We start from the raw sequence: 18433 nt of genomic DNA, 5'->3' as shown, positions 1-18433 counted from the left end.
AGGACAGGTGAGTCGCCTTTATTATTTCAAGAATAGGCCTTTACCTACATTAAAATCAGATGCAGGAGACATTTTGCAGGATCCAGAAAATGTGTGTAAGAATTGGGGCCTACCTCTCAGCCCGCAGTTAGCGCAGTCTCATTCTGGCCAAAAGCCCTTCATTTGGAAAAAGACTGCAAACTTTACATGCCCTACCGAGGACTCGTGTGTAGAAGATAAAAAGAATGCTCAAAACTCAAAAGTAAGAAGAGCTAGGTGTGAGGGGCCTTACTGGGGTGATGCAGATGTTCCAAAACTGGATTAGGGTGCTAAACTTACCCAAACTGTGGAATTGCACACTTAAAATGGGTGAATTTTATGATATGTAAGTTATATCTTATTATAGTCGTTTTAAACTCTTACTCAACAGTAAGAAAACTAAAACCCAATTTTAAAAATAAGCAAAAGAATTAAAACAGATACTTCATCAAAGAGGATATACAGAAAGTAAAAACAAAACAAAAGAAAACAAAAAACCACAAAAAGATGTTCCACATCACTAACCATTAGGGAAAAGCAAGTTAAAAGCCGGAGGTACCCTTCACATCCACCAAGGCAGCTGGAGTAAAAGGACCGTGCGCCACGAGCAGCCTACAGCAGCTGGATGCCTCCTACTTTGCCTGTGGGAGCGCACGACGGCATGGCCGCCCAGAAAACACTTTGACAGTCTCATGTGGGTTAAACATCCAGCCCGGATAACCCAGCAGTCACACTTCTGAGTATTTGTCTAGAGGAATGAAAACTTGTCACATAGAATCCTATACATGGATGTTTATAGCAGCTCAATGCATAATTGGCCCCAACTGCTAACCACCTGAATGTGGCATCCACGTGACAGAACACAGCTCAGGGAGACAAAGGAACAAACTGTTGGCACCCTCAACGACTTGGATGAGTCCCGAAGGCGTCAGTGTCAAGGTGGCACGCTATGTGTTGCATGTCAGTGGCATCGTTGAGAAGACGAAACCCCAGTGACTGAGGAGGACGAATGGCTGCAGGGCCAGGCCCCGTGAGGCATCGCGTAGATTCTGATTACGCGAACCTATGCATGTATTAAAACCCATTCTCCTGGCAGAAAGGCAAATTTTTGTATCAAATTGTATAATTTTTTAAAAGTACTACTCCGTTCCACAAATATGCTGAGTGCCTAGTAGGCGCCGGGCACTGTGGGGGGCCAACCAGAGCATCTGAGGGAGACACACGTGGGCTGCTGTGATTTAAAGCAGGGTGGGAGCTGGCTGTGGCACATGGAGGGGGTGCCTTTGCTGTCATGTGGGGAGCCAGGGCTGGCTCAGAGGAGGGGCACACGAGCTTGAAGGAGGAATTGGAGCCATTCATTCATTCAGCAAACATATATTGAGCACCTGCTGTGTGCCGGGCTCTGTGCTGGGCCCTGGGGATGGTGCAGTGAACAGGAAGGACCAGGTCCCTGCCCTCACGGAGCTCACATTCTAGTGGGTGAGTGTGGACCATAAACATGCCAGCAAGTGAGAACCTCAGCTACTGAGGAGCTCGAGAGAGGTGGCGGGGCCGTGGCCGTGGCCGTGGCGAGGATGCTTTGCAACGGGTGACTGGGGAGACCTCTGAGAAGTGGCGTGGGGACACTGGTGGGTTGCAGTGGAGCCCTGGTGATGCAGCCACGGGAAGAGCCTGGGAGGTACTGGGGGAGGCAGGTTTGGGTAGAAGTTACTGCAGACACACAGTTGTCTGCTGGGAAGGGTCCTCAAGTGCGTGAGGGACACACGGGGCAGTGGGGGGAGACGGTGCGAGGTAACATGGCCTGCACATAGTAGGTGCTGCTGTTAAGCTTGTCTTTATCCCGGTGCAGGGAGAACGACTGGCCAGAACTAAACTGTCCAAAGCCCCCCCCTGTCGGGGTTTCTTGGCTTCCCGAGGCCTTCAGAGGGGACAGTGCAGGCCCCCAATCCTTGCCCCTCCCACGCTGTGGCTGTTTGATGGGTTGATGGCCGATGGTCTCATATTTCATTTAGGGCCTCAGAAGCTGGGACCCAGAAGGAAACAGCAAACTGTCCACATCACCTCACCCCACAACCGGAGTCCTGGCACAGGCGGGGCAGCCTAGGACCCCTCGGAGGGCGTGTGGTTCTGGAAGAAGGGGGGCAGGAAGAGCCCCACAGTGCCCAGCACACACACAACCACGAACACCCACAGGAACAGCCGGTCGATCACCATGGCCACGTACTTCCAGTCCTCCACGACCTGTGGGCAGACAAGTCGGTCACACAGGTGAGTGCTGGGTCCTCCCTGCTCTCGCCCTGTCCCCTGAGTTGGGCTGGGGCCCCACAGGCTACTGGGGGTAGCAGGTTCTGAGAGTGAGTCATGCCCCAGCTGGGTGCCTCCGTGACTCTCAGTCCCCCTCCACCTGCCCCTGCTGCCGAGCCCCTGGGAACTCGGGGTGCACAGAAGGGTTAGAATGTGGTTTGAATGTGATTCACACCAAACCTGGTTATAAAAAGGACGAGGCCTGAGGAGCACAGGCCCTGCTTTTATTGTCACCCCAAGCCTGAGTTGGCTGCAGGGAAGGAAGATTTGGGGCGCACCTTGCTGAGCAGGGGTGGGGCACTGCCGACTGCAGGATGCTGGAAATCCTGCTGTTTCATTTGCTCGATTTGTTAGTGGCTGCTAGTCTGTAATTGAGGCCCAGCTTCCCCCCACCACCCCCCTGCACCATCTGGGTCTCTCACAGCGCCGCAGGGTGTGGAGCTGGCAGAAACCTCGCTGGCCTGCAGAGGGCCACCACAGAGGCGCCTGCCTCCTGCTTCCTCTGCCTGGGGAGACCCCCAGAGACCCAGCATCCTGGCCTCCTGCCCCCAGGCCTGTGTGCACACGGCCCATCTGCGTCCCTCTGACACTGTCCGAGGTGGGGGCAGCCCCATCAGAAGTCAGCAAGGCTCTGGAAATGTGGCAAGCTGATGCCAGGGCCCCGGCAGTGGTGTGTGTCTACTCTGCAGGGTAACCCCACATCACCCGGCCCCATACCCCCAGCCAAACGCAGTCCCTGCGGGCCCCTGAGACCAGCAGGTACTGCCTGGCTCTCCAGGTGAGCCCCCGTTTTGACAACCCTAATTTCAGACAAGTTTTTGATGGTGTGTGTGCCTTTCCCCCCTTTCATATTCTGTGGTATTTATAGTGACCGTTAATCACCAGGGAGGGTGAAAGTGCTAAAGATGGAAACACAGCTTGGGGGGACATGTTCTGGAAGGGAAGGAAGCCTCTATACCAGCGAGACACGAGAAAGTCCATCAGCCAAATCCATTGTGTGCTCAGCGCAGGGCAAGAAAGATTAGGGACATCACGAAGATCTGGGTACAGAATTTGGCTGTGCTTTGTGCCAGCCTTGTGACCCTGGGCAAGTCACCGAGCCTCTCTGAGACTAGCTTTCGTGATGTAAAATGGGCGTTTGAGCAAACGCCACTTCACAGCGTTTGGTGCGGGTGGCGGGTAGCAGTAATGTGTGTCGGGTCCTGGCAGAGTGCCAGAGTGCGGTTGGAGCCCAGTGAACACTGGCGGTTACAATACGGGGTTCTGGCTGGGCCTTCCCTCAAGAGGCTTTTAATTATTTGGCTTGGACACAGCAGGCCTCTGAGTGCCAAGAGGGCATGAGCCCTTCTGGAGCGAGAGCTCAGGGTGGTGCCCACTCAGCCAGCCTGCAGGAGACCAGAGCTCAGCCTGCCTGTACACAGGAAACGCCAGGATCTGGTTAGAAGTGCGGCTCCTGGACGTCCCCCAGGGCCCCAGGCTCCGACCTGGTGGCCCCACGGCTGTTTTTCCAACAGTTGCCCAAGTGGTTCCCACTTAGCCAGCAGGCCCAGGTGGCACAGTGACATGTGGGAGCTACTGAATGGTTTTAAACAAAAGACAGCACAAAGGAATTTTTCAAAAAGTGACATCCAAGGCCCCTGAAGGGCTGTGCTTCTCACGGGAGGGTACCTGGGAATGCCCTGGGGACCTGGCCAAGCAGACTGTGCACCAGCCGCATGGGCGGGGCCGGAGAGGCTGTGTGCCCACCCGGCTCCCAGGTGCCAGCACCCCACTCAGAAGCAGAGCTTGCGTCTCACACTCCATTTGTTACCAGTCCTCTCCTTCCTTTGCACAGTGTGATTTTGGAGCTTTTCCGGCCTGCGCTTTTCTCTGCCTGCTACTGACGCACTCCCAGTGCCTTCCCTTGAGGACGGGGCTAGTGGCAAGAAACCGCAGAAAGGTAAGAATGAGGGAAACACTGTTCAAGGATCTGGTCTGACGAGGTATTGGGATGAGAACAGTCACAAGACTGTGACACCTGCTCCGCCTGGCACGGCAACGTGGTGACCGTTTCTAGCTCGTACCATCATGTTCTGTGTCCAGTTAAGAATTGTCCTTTGTGCTGTTATTTGTTCAGAGGAGTTGGTTGGGACACCTAAGTTTGCCCTGTGAGAGTACACATAACCTCTTTTTAAAAATCTGTAATTGCAGTCACCCTACTTGGTAATTTCTTACCCTGGTAGTAATACGATTTTCATGGATGGTTCTGTACTCCTAAGAGCTGTAAGTGTTCGTATGCCTGGCAAGCCTGACGAGGGGGGAGCAGACGCCCTCGGTGCCCCTGCCACCTGTGTCCCTAAGGGCTGCAGACGTCATTTCCAGCCGGCGGACAGCCGCCCACGAGCCTCCCACTCTTCTCCACCCGGGCTTGCTGCTTAGCAGGCTGGCGTAATGGGGAAGTGGAACCCACAGGGAGCAGGAGCAGAGGGCCCAATGCCCCCAGCGCCCGGGGAGGTTTTGTGGCTCGTGGCTTGGCTCGGCTTGGCTCGCTGCTGCGTGTCCTCAGGGGGTCTCTGATGGGCTGAGCTCCCAGAGTCAGTCCCCATGCTGCTCTCCCGTCCCCTCCCACTGTCCCTGCTGCCTTACTGTGCGTCCTGAGATCACCTCTCACACAAACCACCTTGGCCCAGGTCCTCACTTCAGGGGCTGCTTCTGGGGAACCCAAAACAAACACAGAGGATCACTGGCGCTTCCCTCCCCCAATGCATGAAGCGGTAACAGGGCTCATGTCCCTTTTGGATTCCTTATTCCAGCAAAGAGTTTGCGAGCCCTCCTGTCATGTGAATGAGCTACGGGAAAGGGGAAACTGGTGGCATTGTCTGAGCCTGGCTGGGCCAGCAGGTGGGGGGGGGCAGGCGACTTACGCTCTGGTCCTGATCGTCACTCTTCATATGCTGCGCGATGAAGCAGACGCCCTCCAAAGCCTCGTGCACGTCCTGCTGGAACCTCCCAGAAGACGGAAGCCGGCCATCCCTGGGGACCCTGCCGGCGGGAGACTTGGGAGCCGCAGAGGAGGGACTCACAAAGTAGGCCGAGCCCCCGTAGAGGTTGGAGGAGCTGGCAGGGTGTGTGGCCGAGGCCTCAGACGGGGTCCTGGCGGAGCAGCTGTCGGGGCGCTTCATGAAGAGGAAGGTGGGCAGCTGCCGCAGGAAGCAGCGCCTGACCCAGGGTGCCATGGTGTGCGTGCTGGGCGAGCGGTGATGCACGTTGAGCACGCACACGCTGGTGACGATGGAGAAGGTGACCAGCACCATGGTGAACATGAGGTACTTGCCGATGAGCGGCACGTCCAGGGACGTGGGCGGCACGATCTTGGAGATGAGCAGCAGGAAGACGGTGAGCGCCAGCAGCACGGAGATGCAGAGCGTCATCTTCTCGCCGCAGTCGGACGGCAGGTAGAAGACCAGGATGGCCAGCGACGTGATGAGCAGGCAGGGGACGATGAGGTTGATGGTGTAGAAGAGCGGCTTGCGCTTGATGATGAAGTCGTACGTCACGTCCACGTAGCTGGGGTCCTGCGGGTCCACGGTCCTCCGGCCCGGGAGGGCCAGGATGTCCCACTCGCCGCTGGGGGTGAAGTCATCCACGCTGGCCGTGGGCGTCTTGAGGACCATGTCCATCTCCGTGTGGTCATAGGTCCAGGAGCGGAACTTGAGGGAGCAGTTCTGCTGGTCGAAGGGGAAGTGCTTCACCTGGATCTTGCAGGCGCTCTTGTAGATGGCGGGGGGCAGCCACAAAATGCTGCCATTGGCGCGCACCACCACGTTGGTGTAGAGAGACACCTCGTAGGTCCCGTCGGCGCTGGGGCGGACAGGGTGCGGAGAGGAACAGCATGAAAGCACAGACCCGGCCGTGCCAAGGGGCCTGCAGGTTGGTGCCCACTGGCCACCTCCCCGCTGTGTGCCTGCCCTGGGCGTCTGCACATGGGTCAGCCCTGCTCACTTAGGCCTCACAGCAGTCCAGCGAGGCAGGCTTTGTGATTACCCCCATTTCACAGATGGGAAAAACGAGGCTCAGAGAAGTTAAGTGACTTCCTCAAGGTCAGAAGACTAGTAAGCAGAACAGCTGAGATTTGAACGCCGGTGTGTTGTCGCTAGACCACACACTCGTAGTCATTCACGCTTCTGCTGGTATCACTATGGTGGGGAGAGTCCCTTAGCTCCCTCACCCACCTAAGGGATCTACACATAGCAAGTGCTCCTGGCACCCTACACGGACCAAGCAGCACACAGTCAGAGAGACAATACGCAGGACACACACAGCATCGGACCCGGGGTTGGGATGCTGCTAGTCCTGTCCCAACTGTGCCTGAGTGAGTCTCGGGGCCGCCGCCGCCCCATCTGTAACTGGGGGCTCTGGCTTTGCTCATCTCTAGTGCCTCTTGCAGCCTGATGGCTGGGAAGTCGGGAAGCACCAGCGGGGCCCAGGGCTGCACTCAGGTCCGGAGGACCCGGGGCTGGGCCTGCCGCCCTGGCCGGCCCACTGCCGCAGCCAACCCCCGACTCACTTGTTGTAAAGCACGATGTCAGGCAGCCAGACTCGCTTCGAAGGGATCCTCAGGATGTCCACGCCCTCATAGCAGGAGCTGTTCCAGGCCAGGCGGTGGTCAGTCCACTCCTGAGCACACAGTGAAGCCCGGTCACCGGCAGGCCCATCGCCACCCTCAAACGGGTGAAAGGCCTCCTGAGCTGGGGACCCACGGGGACTTACCTGTTTCAGCCAGACATTGGTGGTCATGATCTGTTCTCGCTCATTCTGGGGAGGGAGAGGGGCTGTCAGTTCATGGGTAGGAGGAGCCAGTACACAGACCCGGTTACCACGGTTACCAGTGGGCTCCCAACCTCCTGCGTGTGGCTCACCAGTGTTTCCCGCCCAGCTTGTCTGAGACAGAGCTCCTGGCCTACACCCAACCCCGGTCCTCCACAGCGTGGCCTTCTCAGGGAACCGCACATCTCCTTGTCTGCATTTTCCATCCTTCTCTATCGTCTGTCTAGGTATTTTCTACTGACCCCTCTTCCAGCTCCTTACCCTCCTCTTCTGCTTCGACCAATCTGCTGTTAAACCCATTCTGTGATGGGCTTTAAATGCTCCGTCATTATGATTTTCTAGAGGATATTAGTGGCTATTTTCTTTTCAGAAAAGTTATTGTTTATTTTTAATAGTGGTAAAATTCACGTAACATAAAATTTACTATCTTCATGGTAGTTTTTTAACAGACTATGTCTGACTAAATCATTTGTATGTCTTTTTCCTCTTGATCTTGTCCTATTTTGCCCTGTTTCATCGGGTGCCTAGCAAATTTTCATCTGACTTCCCAGTCATGTGTCACATACCCACGGGTGTGTTCAGAGAAATGCGTCGTTAGCGATTGTGTGGTTTTGCGAGCGTCACAGACCGAGCTGGTAGCCCCCCAGGCTGCACACCTGGGCTGCCAGCCTGGACGGCATGACTGAGGACTGCAGGCGGCTAATAGGTGGTGCTAGGGTGTGATGGCCACGATGTGCTAGGTGACAGGCAGTTTTCAGCGCCATGGTGACGGGGGAGGGAGGGGGGTAGCCGCTGTCATTATTGCGTGGCTGTGCACGTCTTCAGGCAGTGCAGGCGGGGCTCTGAGGCAGGCAGTTGGAGGAGGGCCACCTCGTCGCCTTAATCTAGTCTGTGCCTGAGCTGCTTCTAAGCAGTTAGCTCTGCAACGGCCGCTCTAATTTTGATTCGTCTTTACTCTTGGGGTCGTCTGTTCAAGGTTTCCGCCAACACCCATCTCCTCAGTGAGGCTCAAACTCCAGTGCGTGCCTCTCCAGCCCATGAGAGCCAAGTGCTCACCCAGGCCTCCTGCCTGTAGCCACACTGTGTGCTCATCCCTTCAGCCTGTCCCTGTTTGCCAGCCGTTAACACAGACATCAGGGTCACCTCCTGGAAGTGGGGCCTCCAGTCCTGGCTGAGCTCTCCGAGGCCTTCAAACAGAATTGGGGGGAGGCGCGTTTTTGTCCAGCTGTTCTAATCGTTCTTGTGGGAAGGCGAGTCTCAACAAGCTGCTCGCCCTTGTTGAAAGCTGAAAACCTTCACCCATCTCTAAAACGTCTTTCAAAGTTGAGGTTTTTGCATGCATTGAAATGCATAGATCCTAAGCGTACAGTTTGGTCAGTTTTAGCAAATATATTGCCCATGTAACCCACCTCCTTTCAGGATACAGGACCCAGGGAGTCCTCTTGTGCCCCAGTGCTGTCCCCTCAGCAGTCCCCTGTACCCTTAGTGTATGCACAGGGGGAAGATCAGATGGACAGTCTGGGACCTTGTCCACAAGTCTGGGCAGCGCCTCCCAGCTCCCAGCCCTGCTGCCGAATGGTCTCCCCTTTCCCAAGCCCGGGCACTGGAGCCCCACGTGCCCCCTCCCTGCACCCACCACGCTGATGAGCTGGGCCAGCGACAGCTGCAGCTGGATGGAGATGAGCTGCGAGGAGCTGGTGGCCGGCCGGATCAGGTTGTTGTAGCGGGTTTTGTTCAGAAGGTCATCCATGAGCTTCTCCTCCGCGTTGGCCATGCTGCAGTCCCCTGGGAAAGCACACAGTCAGACCTGCTGGCTGTCCAAGGGACGCCCACTGCAGCCGATGGCCGTGAAGGGGACGGCTGTGAGGGCCTGGGGACCACGGGACCAAGTGCGGGCAGCCGTGCCCGTCCTTGGGACTTCCGGGCCAGCTCAGTGGTCCTCCCACGGACCCCTCTTCCTCCCCCGTTTCCTCTCACCCCCTCGTCCAAAACCCCTGTCTTCCAGCTCGGTCTGCTCCACCTCCAGTCTCCCAGTCCCTGCTCTCGTCTCCACCCCTCAGCCCTGGTCCTCACCTAGGTCCTGCCTGGGCTCCTCAGGACAGTGTGTCAGGGTGGGGGCCTTGGAAAGAGGGACACTCAGCGGACAGCCCCGGAGCAGGGAAAGAGAAGAGCTGTACAGAAAAACTACTGAGTGGCCCGAGAGGATAAGGGACTAGTGAGATGGGTCCCAGTGAGGGCTGCCTGCTCACCAGGCCCAGGACTTGACCGTCCTCCCCTGCAGGGCCAGCTCACTGGTCTCCCCAGACCTCTGCCAGGGGGCCCAGAGCCTCGACTGCTCCCCCGAGCAAGTGGGAGGCAGACTCCTGGGTGGGTGCTGGGGGAGCAGCTGCCTGCTCCATGCATTTCCAACCGGCTGCCTAACTGGGGCAGATGCATATTTAGTGCCCTGTGAAAGAGGCTCCCCAAGCACCTGCAGCCTTCTGCCCCGCCCCCGAATGCCCCCAGCTGTGGCTGTCCCGAGGGGCCCTCCTCTGCTTGCCCTAGATTCAGAGCCCCCTCCCAGAGGCCAGCTCCATGGGTGCCCGGAAGCCAGTATGCAGCCTCGGGCTGCAGCTGGGTCCCTCCCACAGCCCCTCTGTAGTATATATATTTGGCCTGAGCAGTCATTTCATAAAGAGGGTTGTGACTTGCCCAAGCCTATCTGGCATGTCTGGGGCAGTTTTGGGGTCAGAATCCACAGCTCCTGGCCCCCAGCCCCAGTTTTGGGGGGCGGATTCTACATCTGCAGCTCCTGAGGGCTGGTCCACCCGGGTTTCTGAGAGGCCGTGGCTGGCTGCTTGGCAGTCTTCCGGCTCAGCCCACCTGGGAGGCTCAGCTTGCCCACCTCCACCTCTGGGCCTGTCCTGCCTCTCAGGCATTCAGCTGGCCCTGAGGGACCCTCCCCCATCTTGACGACCGGCTATGGGCTGCTGAGTTAGAGGCTCTGAAAACCTTAGACCATTTAGCCCAACCCTCTGTTTCTCAGATGGGGAAACTGAGACCAAAGAGAGGAGGCACTTACTCCGGGAGCCCCAGCAAGTCAGAGGTAGAGCCAAGTCCAGGAGCCCCTGTCAGACAGCGGCCCTCCCGGCTCCGGGCCTTCCTTCCTGCCCTGCTAACTTCCTGTGAGGAGGCTGCCCCTGCACAGGCCTGTGGTGTCCAGAGCCAGTGTTTGGACTTGTGAGTGTGGGGGGTGGAGTGGGGATGACCAGCAGGGCTATTGAGGGCTGCAATGCACTCCACCCCCCAAAAGAAACCCAGAACAGCACACGTTTAGACTTCCCAATCTGCTGCTTTGTGCCTGTGAGGCTTGCTGGGTCCAAAGACAGGGGACAGGCCCCCTTGTCCCAAGATGACCGGGTGGCCCAGAATGGGTGGAAGCGTCTGTGGCATACTCTGTCACATCCCAGCCCTGGGGCTGACACTGTGAAACAGAGAGCCCGCCACTAGGGGTCAGTCCTGCCCGAGTGATTCTGATGAGGAGTGGGCCAACCCGGGCCTGTCCTGGGCCTTCCTCTGGAAAGCCAGCACAGGGTGAACAACCGGAGAGGACTGGCTGCAGCTGGAATTCTAAACGGGGTGAGCGTGTGTGCAGTTTGAAAAGCACAGCTGGTCTGGAAAGCCGTGTTGGAAAAATTGGAAGATAACCCCTATTTTGGAATCAGACTACAGAAGGTAACGGTCACAGAATCTTCTTCGCAAGGGAGCCCTGGAAAGGCAGGGTGATTTTCAGTTGGCTGTGTGTGTCCTGACCTGAGGACAGAAACAGGACATTTGTATTTGTTAGAAGGTGGCTATGGATTTGGAGAAGGTTGGGGCTTTTACCTTTCACAGAAAGCCCACTGTGATTGCTTGTCAGGAGCTTCTCAGGCGTGTGTAAGGGTCCCCTGAATGCTCTGTGATGCAGGTCCCCAGGCTCCACTTCCACAGAGTCTGCTCTGTGAGCCCAGGGTGGGGCCAGGACGCTGTACGGGTGACTCTGACACAGGTGGCCCTGGCATCGCTGAAGAAACTGTGACTGACTCACACAGCTGAGCCCCCGTGTCGGTAGGCGGGGCATAGCATCCCCCTAGAATAGCTGGGGAAACTGAAGTCCAGAGAGGGGAAGGGAATGGCAAGGGGTCAGCAGCAGTAGAGACAGAGCCAGGACACACAGTGAGTGTGGTCACTGTCTTTTGGTGAGAGCTTCTTTGTAGGAACCATGTGTGTCCCCCCACTCCTGCCTCCAACACCCTTATGGTGTCTCTGTCCCCAGAGGATGTGGCCCTGGTCCTCTGGGCTGACCAGGCCTCAGAGGATGAGCTGGGGCCAGCGGGTAGGAGCTAAAAGGGTCCTTCGTACCCAGGTGGGGAAACTGAGGCCCGGAGAAGGCAGTCCTCAGCACATCTGAACTATGCCAAGATGGGCGACTGGGTGACCCTGCTGGTGTCAGAGCCTGCAGGTTCCTGAGTGGCCTCAGCCAAGCTGGCTGTCCAGGCCCGCTCCAGGTGGGTGACCAGAAGTGGTGGGATGTCCAGGAGATCCTCCCCGAACTGCACACATTCGGGGCTGGGGGCTGGGCAAGGCCCCTCCCTCCAGCACTGAGCGGCTGGCTTGCTCCCGGTGTCTACGCTGCGCGCTGCTCGCAGGGAGGAACCTGCGGGCTCCCTTCGCGCTGGACTGAGCGGAGCTGCCACCCGAGGACACTGGCAACATGGAGAAGAGCGGCCCCCACCTCAACTTCACAGATTTATTCACCCCACAAACACTCTCCATCCTGCCGGGACAACCTCGGCCACTCCCCTCCCACCTGTGGCCGGTCCAGCGGGACTCTGCTGGACCGGGGCGCCCTCCCTCCTTCCCCGAAGGAAACTCACCTCTGCCGAAAAAGGCAACCAGGAAGAAAAGGACCAGGGAGTGCACGCCCCTCATGGCTGTCGGGGCCGGGGAGCGGCGCGGCGAGCTCGTGTGGGACCACCAGACACCGGTGGCGGCGAGCGGGCAAGAGCGCAGGTCCCGCCTGAGAGGCTGAGTCGGGCGGGCGCTAGGACCGGGTCAAGAGCCCGCCCCAGCTGCTGTGACTCCGCCCACCTGGGGCCTTGGGCGGGGCCAGCTCTTCAGGACTTGCGCGCCCGGGGGTCGTAGCCCAGTGGTGGCCTTGGGTTCTCCTGACCTACTGGGGCCTCCCTACCTTACTCGCAGGGAGGCCGCAGAACAGCCTGCGCCCATTATACAATTGGGGAGACTGAGGCAAATGCCTGCGCAGAACCCCGTTGGGGAAGTGGTTGTACTCTAGTCTGGAGGTCCCTGGTCTTTGCCTGCTGTCTTTCAGAAAATGATCTCAAGTCTGGGTCCATTGGGTTTGCAGAAAGAAAGAAGCACTGCGGGGAGTGGGAAAAGTGTGTGGCATCCGGGAGGGTGCAATTCAAAGGGGAAAGGCTTTGGGCTGGAAATGTAAATAAACCCTTTTAAGAGTGCCAGTTTGAAGCTCCTTGGGAATACAGAGGCTTAGCGGTTCAGGGGTAATAGATACTTTTTTCAAAAGAAAAATATAAACACACTTAATGCCACCTGTATTTTACCGCTACTTTAAAATGTTGTACTTCTGGGAACTTGCTGCTTAACGGGGATGCAGTGTGAAAATGTTACGGGACTAGATGGAGGTGGCGGTTACACAGCATTGTGAACGCACTGAACACCACTGGAGAGGGCACTTTAAAATGGTTCATTTTATGTTTTGTGAATGTCACCTCGATAAAAACAGAGAAAGTTTTATTATTTTAAACAACGTGGTTTCTGGCTCTGAGGCGGTCTGGTTGAGGGGCTGCAGTGACGTGACTGCTGCATTGTATGAAAGCACAGAGGAGAGAGAGACTGACTGCAGGAGGAGTCAGGGAAGGCTTCCTGGAAAAGGTGATCCTCGAGCGGAGTCTTACAGAAAAGGCTGTCGCTGTCAAGCTTGGTGAGGGCTCCAGGTAGTGGAAACAAGGTTGACAAGAGGCAGGGTGCTGGCTTGGAGAAAATGACACAGTGAGGGAACCCCCAAGGAATTCACTGTGCTTTGACCTGGGGCATGAGGGGGCAGTGTGAGAGCCCGAGGCTGAAAAGAAGCTGTAGGTGAGGCATAGTTGGCTGGAATAGGTTGCTGGACTCTGAAGCAATGGGGAGCCACAGAAGGTCTGGGGGTGATGTAATTATGCTCAGATTTGCACTTTGCACTTTTGAAATACAGTTTTGGAGACTGCAGGCATGGAGTGGAGTGGCCAGGCCAGGCTGGGGTGGGGGCTGTGACGTGATCCAGGAAGGCAGAAGGAGGGGGCAAGAGAGGGCTGTGGGGATGGGAGGAGCCCCCTTTCCCAGATGCCTCCCTGAGCTTCTGTCAGGACGCACCCCCCCCCCAAGCCTTCCCGCTCCCCATCCGCATCTCCAGTGAGACTTGCTTCATTGGCCTCCTGGCAGAATTGTTTGTAAGGGAGTCAAGTCCACCCCATATAACTAACCTGAGAGGACTCCTTCCCTGACAGGGCGCCGTCTTGAGCCCCGTTTCTCAGGGCAGGTGGGGAAAACGCCCGTGTGCCAGACCCCTACTCGGTGCTGGGTACTTCGTGAGCAATGCTCTCTCCTTTCGTCCTCCCAAGGGCTTATTAGCCCCTTCACAATAGAGAAAGCTGAAGGAGAGGGAGGTCAGGGAGCTGGGGTTTGAACCCAGGGCTACCAGGTGGCAGAGCCCACAGCACAGCGGGGGGCGGAGGACCGGCCCAGCTGGCCTCTGTTGTCTCCTGGCCCTTGCTCTCTGCCCCTTCTCCTCCAGCTGCTCCCTCTGCTGTGGGCACAGCTCGCTCACCAAGAGCTCATCGCTGGGCACGGACCAGCTGAGGCCACCAAGCCAGCAGCGCTGTGGCTCTGCAGCTGGTTGGAGCTCAGGGAACTGACTCAGACCGGAGCCCTTGTGAGTGCAGACCTGCAGGGTCTGAGACAAAGAACAGCTGGTCCCCTCCGCTCCAGCCAGCCGCACCCCAGGCATTTCTGGGGCCTCACCATCTGGCTTGGTCCCAACGCACGGCCTGCTGCTAGCCTGTCACCTCGCTCAGACTCAGAGAGGCGTCCTCTGTGGCCCAGCAGGTGGGAGGGAATTTTCTCCATGACCCTTCCATCCTTGGACCGTGTGGCTTTCAAAGGGTAGGTGGCAGTTGAGGCTGTGCAGCCCACAGACACGGGTTCCCATCCTGCTGTGACCCTCGGGCCACGTGACTGTGGACAATCCTTTCTCCTTTTCCTCTTTGTGGGGCTGATATTCAGTGAAGTTCTGTGGGTGAAAGTGCAGCAGCGACCAGGCACCTGGTGTGGCAGCCACCTGTGGGGGTGCGGGACAGAGTGGGGGAGAGATGCAAGCGTTTTGGGTCAGATCAACTGGGGTTCGAATCCCACTTTGGCCACTTCGTGGCTGTAGTGGGTAAGGTACCACTTTCCTGAGTCTTGGTTTTTCCCTGTGTAAAAATAGGGCAATGGTCGCACCCCCTTCCCAGGGGGTGGGTCTGAGGATTAAATGGGAGAATGAATGTGAGAGGCTTGGAAGATGGCACTTTGCCCTTCTCCTTTCTCAGTGTTGAATGATCTTTCCACAAGGTAATCCTGACTTTTGCTTCTTCAGTCATCAGAATCATAACTAATGAAGTGCGTTTGTGTCTTAGGTTCTGAGGCAGGCAGTGAATGACACTTTTCCACCCCCTGGTTTAAGTCCAAAGTGTCTGCCTTATTCTCTCCTGAATGACCTCTTCCATCCTTCCTGCTTGTCAGAAGCGTCTGGACATTCAGGGCTCCAGTGCCGCCTCCAGGAAGCCTGCCCTGACTTCTCCCAGTCATTATGGTCTCAGCTCTTGAAAGACTTCCTTAGTCAGTATTTGATTGTTTATATCTGGTCCTACCTGGCCCCCAGGAGTCCCTTGGTACCCAGTCAATGGCTGTGGTTCTGGTGGAAAAGCTGATTGGGTGTTTCTGGGACCTAGATGCCAGCAGGTTTCTCCAGCAGTGCTGTTAGCAGGGCTGCAGGGCAGGTGCTGCTTGGTGGCTTTCTGCTGGATCCTGCCCCCTCTGGGCTCCTCTTCCACAGCCATCACCCCTCCTTCACCCCCTGGTCACCACCATTTACCCTCTGTGTTTACACTTCTTTACATCCCACACGTCCATGATCTCATATGTTCTCGTCTCTCTGGCTGAGCTCATTATAACCGACTAACAGTCCTAAGTGCTTCCTGTGTCCCAGGCCTTGATAACCGGATAAATCAAGATAGGATGAGACACTAATGTCTGCTTGAGAGCACACACAATTAGCACAAGACTTTTTTTTTTAAAAAAAGCCTTTCTCTTGGGCCCTGCCCTGAATCCGTTCTTGGTCATCTAAAGCAATGGTCTCCAAATAAAGATTCCGGGGCCCTCCTGGAAATTTGAACCATCCTATAGTCACATGTATGTTCCAACACTGCTCTGGGCTGGGCTAGTGCTCAGTCTTGGAAAGAGACTCAGGAAGCTCCAGACAGAAGCCTCTTGAGGGCAGCGAGTGAGCCTGTCGCCATCCTTTTGTTCGCAGACATTCACTGAGCATTCGCTTCTCTGGTCAGTGTTCTAAGACCTAGGGGCACAGTAGTGAACAAACGGTCCTTCTTCTCATTCCTTGTACGGGGGGTGGGGAGCAGACGATGAACAAATAGCAATCAGCGTGCGGCACCTCTGATGCTGGTGGTGAGCGCTCTGAAGGGGACGGGCACGATTGATGCTGAATGGCAGGGGCAGGCACTCCTGTCCTCTGAGCCAGACGTGGGAGCTGAGACACAGCCACCAGGAGGAGCCGGGCCAGCGATGTGGAGCTCTGGGGGAGCAGCTTTCCAGCAGAGGAACAGGGGGCGAGGGGCACGGACGTGTGTGGCCTGCGTGGCGGGAAAACGTGCTTAGAGAGGGCAGCAGGAAGTACGTCATTTAAGGCCTTAGAATCAAGTGGGTTTGGACTTTCTTCTGGAGGGTTTTAAGCAGAAGACCTGGTTGTTTCACTCGGCTTGCTCTGGCTGCTGAACGAAGACAGGGTCTGGGGGGCAGGGGACCAGTTAGGGGCTCGTGGGAATCCACTGAAGATGATGGCGGCTCGGGCCTGGGTGGGAAAGGTGGTCGGTCACACAGAGAAGTAGGCAGACCAGAAATACGGCTGCCAGGAGGGTTTGCTGCGGGACTGGACTTTGGGTGAGTGAGGAGGGGAATGAGGACAGGGAGTGTCAAGATGACACCCCGCTTTGGACCTGAATAACAGGGTGAATGAGGAACCTCTTGCTGAAGTGGGTCGATGACGGAATGTTCCAGTAGAATGGTGTCGTCAGATTCATGTTCACTAGCAAAGACCTTCTTCTTGACCACACTCGTCCGAGCCCTCTTGTCCACCAGGCGTCCACTTCGGCCCGTAAAAACTGCAGACTCTCAGCACAAATGATTTTGGCCGCCCCGACACCAACAGACCTGAATAAACACTGACATCGTTTCTAACAGCTCGAGGCCCCATCCCAGGACCATCCCAGTCCCATTACAGCTGCCAGGAGGATCACTGTTTGTTCCCAGACAAAACCTCGTAATGGAAACCCCCTTGAGCCCCCTCCCAAAGCAGCTGCTGGCTGCAAATCCTGTGTCTCCCCCTTTGAAATGCATGGTCTTCTCAGGACATTCAAGGAAATAACTCCGAAGTCCCTCCATCCCAGCACTGTGCTGTGACTTCCTCTGCTGCCTGGGACAGGGACTCCCCCTCCATCAGAGACACACCTTGCCTCTGCTCAGCCCCCGCCCTGCCCTCATTCTCCTTTTAAAGTGCCAGTCGCCTCTGAGACGTCAGAGTTGAGCTTATGGACCCTTTTCCCACTGCAACAGTCGTTACTGAACAAAGTGTACCCTTAGTGTTTTAACTTCTGTCTGCCTTAAGGTCTGTACCACGCAAACCAGTGAAAGTGACCTGTTTGGGACATGGGACCCTTGTGGGTGCAATCTCATTGAGATGATGCCGTACACTATGGGAGTGGACCCTGATTCACTGACTGCTATCCTTCCAAGAGAGGGAAATAGAGGTACGGAGACAGACACAAGGAGAATGCCATGTGGCGACGGGCAGAGACTGGCATGAAGCGGCCACTGCCTACCATGGAGATGAGGGAAGAGGCCTGGTACCTCTGGAAGGAACCCGAGCTCCCGACAGCTTGACGTTGGACTTCTAGCCTCCAGAACTGAGAGAGTATCCTTTCTTCACCCTTCCGCACCCAGGCTGTGGGACTTTGTTCCCGCAGCCCGAGGAAGCAAATCGGGAGAAGGGTGTGTTAGCCCCCAGCACGGTCACACACAGAGCGACGCTCAGCCAATACTGGGGAAGCGAATGAATGAGTGACTGCTTCTCACCCGGGACTGAGGCAGACACGAGCTCCTCCTGGCTTGGAAGACACTTGTTGGCGGGACTGTACACGTTCATGCTAGTATCCCTGCTCGTAAGCACTTACTGGGGGATAGCACGGTCCCAGGCATGTGACAGACGTTACCTCTGTCTTCCTGTCAGGTCTGTGAGGTGGCTTAGTTCTTGTCATCTTACAGGTGAAGCAGTGGAGACTCAGAGAGGGGCCCACCTCACAGCCCTGGAAGGGGAAGCCCTGCAGATGGAATCCCCGTGTGTCACACTGACCGCATGCTTGTCCCTCACCCCACACACCTGTCACTCAGAAAACGGGCTGGTTTCTGATGAAACAGGGGTCTCAGAGAGGCTTTGTTTCTTTCCTTTCTCAGCTTTGGCCCTGAGGTAGGGTGCGGCCCAGGAGAGACCGAGCGGTGCCGGGTGGTTCTTTTCTCCGCTGTTACGAGGGCGCCGTCCAGCTCAGGCGAGTGTCAGGGTCCCGGCGGGTCTCAGACTTCAACAAGCGTGCGAGTCACTGGGGATTCTGTGGAAATGCAGACTCGGACTCAGCAGCACCCAGTGGGTCCAAGTTTCTAATGTCCAGCAAGCTCCCAAGTGATGTGGATGTGGCTGGTCCCTGCCACACTGTGTCAGGGCTGTGGAGATGGGAGTGGGTGGCAGAGAGGAGAGAAATGGGGGCCGAGGTCTGGGTGGCAGTCGCGTGGCGTCTTTGGGGGGAAGCAGCTCATCCTCGCTTTATTCCAGCCCCGCTTTGTCTTTCTCCTCTACTCTCGTGAGTTGTCCTTAGAAGCCCTCAGAACTGCTGTCCCTTCAGTAGTATAAGGAGAGTGAGCTGAGCCTCAGGATATGTCATTCTTA

General features: G+C 56.7%; 1 protein-coding gene across 1 annotated transcript; it reads right to left on the bottom strand.

Moving 5' to 3' along the window:
• Nucleotides 1–1100: 1100 nt before the first annotated feature.
• On the bottom strand, nt 1101–12171 carry CHRNB4 (cholinergic receptor nicotinic beta 4 subunit). The gene is made up of 6 exons (XM_033100214.1): nt 12024–12171; nt 8765–8913; nt 7072–7116; nt 6869–6978; nt 5226–6162; nt 1101–2259 (listed from the first exon to the last, which is right to left on the bottom strand). The coding sequence occupies exons 1-6, from the start codon at nt 12076–12078 to the stop codon at nt 2119–2121; spliced, it is 1437 nt and encodes a 478-aa protein (XP_032956105.1). The 5' UTR covers nt 12079–12171; the 3' UTR covers nt 1101–2118.
• Nucleotides 12172–18433: the final 6262 nt, after the last annotated feature.

Source organism: Rhinolophus ferrumequinum, chromosome 28, assembly GCF_004115265.2.
Source record: "Rhinolophus ferrumequinum isolate MPI-CBG mRhiFer1 chromosome 28, mRhiFer1_v1.p, whole genome shotgun sequence".
Classification (NCBI taxonomy): Eukaryota; Metazoa; Chordata; class Mammalia; order Chiroptera; family Rhinolophidae; genus Rhinolophus; species Rhinolophus ferrumequinum.
Note: the sequence above shows the minus strand (reverse complement) of the source record. Positions and strands in the feature narration are given on the sequence as shown.